The sequence below is a fragment of the Arachis ipaensis genome, chromosome B04 (genome assembly GCF_000816755.2).
Source record: "Arachis ipaensis cultivar K30076 chromosome B04, Araip1.1, whole genome shotgun sequence".
Lineage (NCBI taxonomy): Eukaryota > Viridiplantae > Streptophyta > Magnoliopsida > Fabales > Fabaceae > Arachis > Arachis ipaensis.
In genome coordinates this window covers 10,860,969-10,864,553 of record NC_029788.2, presented here as the reverse complement: position 1 = coordinate 10,864,553, position 3,585 = coordinate 10,860,969, and the positions used below count along the sequence as shown (strand labels likewise).

The following is a 3,585-nucleotide window of genomic DNA, read 5'->3' as shown; positions in this document are numbered from 1 at the left end:
TTGTGTTATTATTAGAATATTATTTTATACCTAAGTATAGTATCGAAAGAAAAAGAGAAAATGAAAATGAAGCATCGAACAATAATTTGAGAGAGAAAGCGAAATACCACCCTCAAATAAAAAATTGAAACAAATAGAAAAAGTACTATCAATGCAAGCGGTTCCAGAATAATGTCACAGCTCATTTCCACCAAATCACTTCAGCTCAAATCTAAAACCAAAAATACCCCTGAAGAGGGAAGACTATCTATACGAATTTACGAAAGAGTCCTCCCTAGAAACGCTCCAAACAGTAGTTTGCACCCACAAATCCTCTAATCCACACATTGAACGCTGTATTTCCCCAAACAAAAAGCACAAGACGCACAAAAAAAGTACCCCTCGCCCTCCCTGTCTTATTTCCCTCTCATTTTTCTCTCTTTTCCCTCCTTCCGCTTCCTGTTTTTGTTTCCCGACAAAACAAACCACGTAACAGAAAAAAAAAAAAAGAAAAAAGGAAAGAACGAAAAATGAGAGAAATCCTTCACATCCAGGGGGGGCAGTGCGGTAACCAGATCGGTGCCAAGTTCTGGGAAGTCATTTGCGACGAGCACGGAATTGACCACACCGGGAAGTACAGCGGCGACTCTGAGCTTCAGCTCGAGCGCATCAACGTCTATTACAATGAGGCAACTGGCGGAAGATACGTTCCACGCGCCGTCCTCATGGATCTGGAGCCGGGAACCATGGACTCCGTTAGATCCGGTCCGTTCGGGCAGATCTTTAGGCCTGATAACTTCGTTTTCGGGCAGTCCGGGGCTGGTAACAACTGGGCGAAGGGACATTACACTGAGGGAGCTGAGCTTATTGATTCCGTTCTTGATGTTGTCAGGAAGGAGGCAGAGAATTGCGATTGCTTGCAGGGTAAACTGCTTTTCGTTTTCCTTGATTCCGTTTGTTCGAGATTTTGTATTTTAGGATCTGAATTGAAATTGAAAATGAAAATGAATTAGAGTTGTTTATTTTTTTGGTTTAATTTAATTTATTAATTAATTCACATGTTTTGTGTCTTGTTCATGAGGGAATTTCGGTTTGAGTTTTTTATTTTCATTTCTTGTCGATGAATTTCTATCACGAGTTGCCGTTAGCAATGATATAAACATCATTTCAGTTTTCGTTATTCAGTCCTTATGACTTTGAAATTCTTTTAGTTAGTATTTGTATGTTTTGTTTTGACTCGTTTTGCTTCTGTCTTTATTTAACTAATGTGTACTTTTCAGGGGTTCTAGCTAATTTTTGGGTTCACAATATTGATAGCCTTTAACTAATTGCTTGTTGTTGTTGTTGTTGTTAAAATCTTTTTAAATTTTATGTCTATATGATTGTCTTTATCATCTACAAAAGCAATTTCAAATAATTAGGAAATTAGACAACAATATTGTGAGTGCACCTTCCCTTCTCCCGAAGGCCTTAATTGAAGTCCATTTAGGTTGTGTTTGACATCTATATGGGTTTGTGCATTATTATAGTTGTTTTCAATACTTTGGGATTTGGATTGCCTATGCTTTTGTCAAGATTTTCATGCTTTGGACTCTGGCCACATTGTAAGTTTTTCTGTTAAAGCTAACTAGCTGTAATTTACTTTAAACTAAAATATATGACAGGATTTCAAGTTTGCCACTCCTTGGGAGGTGGTACCGGCTCAGGAATGGGAACACTTCTCATCTCGAAGATTAGGGAGGAGTACCCAGATCGCATGATGTTGACTTTTTCTGTCTTCCCTTCCCCCAAGGTATCTGACACAGTTGTGGAGCCATACAATGCCACACTTTCTGTGCATCAGCTTGTTGAAAATGCTGACGAATGCATGGTCTTGGATAATGAGGCTCTCTACGACATTTGCTTCCGTACTTTGAAGCTTGCCACTCCAACATGTAAGTTTCTGATTTCTTGTATTTTATTGCATATGGCAGAGATATTTATCTTTTTGTTGCTGCTGATGCTTTTGTTGTAATTATGACAAATAAACAGTTAATGTTACGGAATGAATTATGATCAACATAATGATATATCTTTTGTATAAAGAAAAGACAATTTGGTTCACCTTTCATTTCACAATGTAAAATTGGGATTAAATGTTAATATCATTGTATTGGTGGGACCATGGGAGGAGCCAAATGGGTTTAGGTCTTGTGTCTTACCCATCGCTGCTGATGGTGGTGGTTGGACAGACTTGTAAAATCATTTGGTTTTCACTCACTTCCCCTAAATGGAATGTATTCTTATCATATTCTAGTCTTTTGGTAGGAAGATCAACTTCTTAAAATTTTTATATTCTTTGCTTACCTACAGTTGGCGACCTTAACCACCTAATTTCCGCTACCATGAGTGGAGTTACTTGTTGTCTACGTTTCCCGGGGCAACTTAACTCTGATCTCCGAAAGCTTGCTGTTAACCTTATCCCATTCCCTCGTCTCCACTTCTTCATGGTTGGGTTTGCACCCTTAACATCAAGAGGATCCCAGCAGTACCGGGCTTTGACTGTGCCTGAGTTGACTCAGCAGATGTGGGATGCCAAAAATATGATGTGTGCTGCTGACCCACGCCACGGTCGCTATTTGACAGCATCAGCAATGTTCCGTGGTAAGATGAGCACCAAGGAAGTAGATGAGCAGATGATCAATGTGCAGAACAAGAACTCATCTTACTTTGTTGAGTGGATTCCTAACAATGTCAAGTCCAGCGTGTGCGATATCCCACCCAAGGGTCTCAAGATGGCATCCACCTTCATTGGTAACTCAACCTCAATTCAGGAGATGTTCAGGAGAGTTAGCGAGCAGTTCACAGCTATGTTCAGGCGCAAGGCTTTCTTGCACTGGTACACTGGGGAAGGAATGGACGAAATGGAATTCACCGAGGCCGAAAGCAACATGAATGATCTGGTTGCTGAGTACCAGCAATACCAGGATGCTACTGCTGATGAGGAAGAGTATGAAGAGGAAGAAGAGGAGGCTGCTGCTTAAGGCATCTATTGTGCTATGTGGAAGATTGTTTCATATGTTTAATATGGTTGGCTTTTGATCGAGTGGTAAATTTTTTAAATTTTGGAGCAGTCAAATTAGATTGACTCGTTGATGTGTATGCTTAATGCTTATGTGTTGATTGTTGTCATTTGTATAAAACTGGGTTTTGTTGGCAATGCTTCTATTTTTGAGATAAGTCTTGGATGTTTGTTAACTGTTATTATATGTATAGAGTTTGAAGATTTTTCTATAACTCTTGCCCTTTTCTCTTCTCCCGTGAACAAGTTAATTATTTTTTTTTTTACCAAAGATATGAGACTCGAACCCGCAACCTCTTAATTGAGTATGGGGAGATTATGCCATTTAAGCTATTACTCATTGGCGAACAAGTTAATTATTAATGTCTTAGTATCCATGCAATATACGAAAACTGTTTATTTTCTTTTATATTTATGTCTAGAATATACTTTAAAAATAGACAATAATAAAAAATATATCAAGACATTAATACACCGTATAACAATATTTCAAAAAAAAATTAAGGATTGTTGGTTTTTTAAAAAAGTAAATAATATTTTTAAAA

The 3,585-nt window shown here is 38.2% G+C and overlaps 1 protein-coding gene across 1 annotated transcript; it reads left to right on the top strand.

The window, feature by feature from the left end:
* Positions 351 to 3,256, top strand: LOC107638866 (tubulin beta chain). Its single transcript, XM_016342266.2, has 3 exons — positions 351 to 903; positions 1,644 to 1,913; positions 2,332 to 3,256. Exons 1-3 carry the CDS (start codon positions 510 to 512, stop codon positions 3,000 to 3,002), a joined length of 1,335 nt encoding a protein of 444 aa, XP_016197752.1. The 5' UTR covers positions 351 to 509; the 3' UTR covers positions 3,003 to 3,256.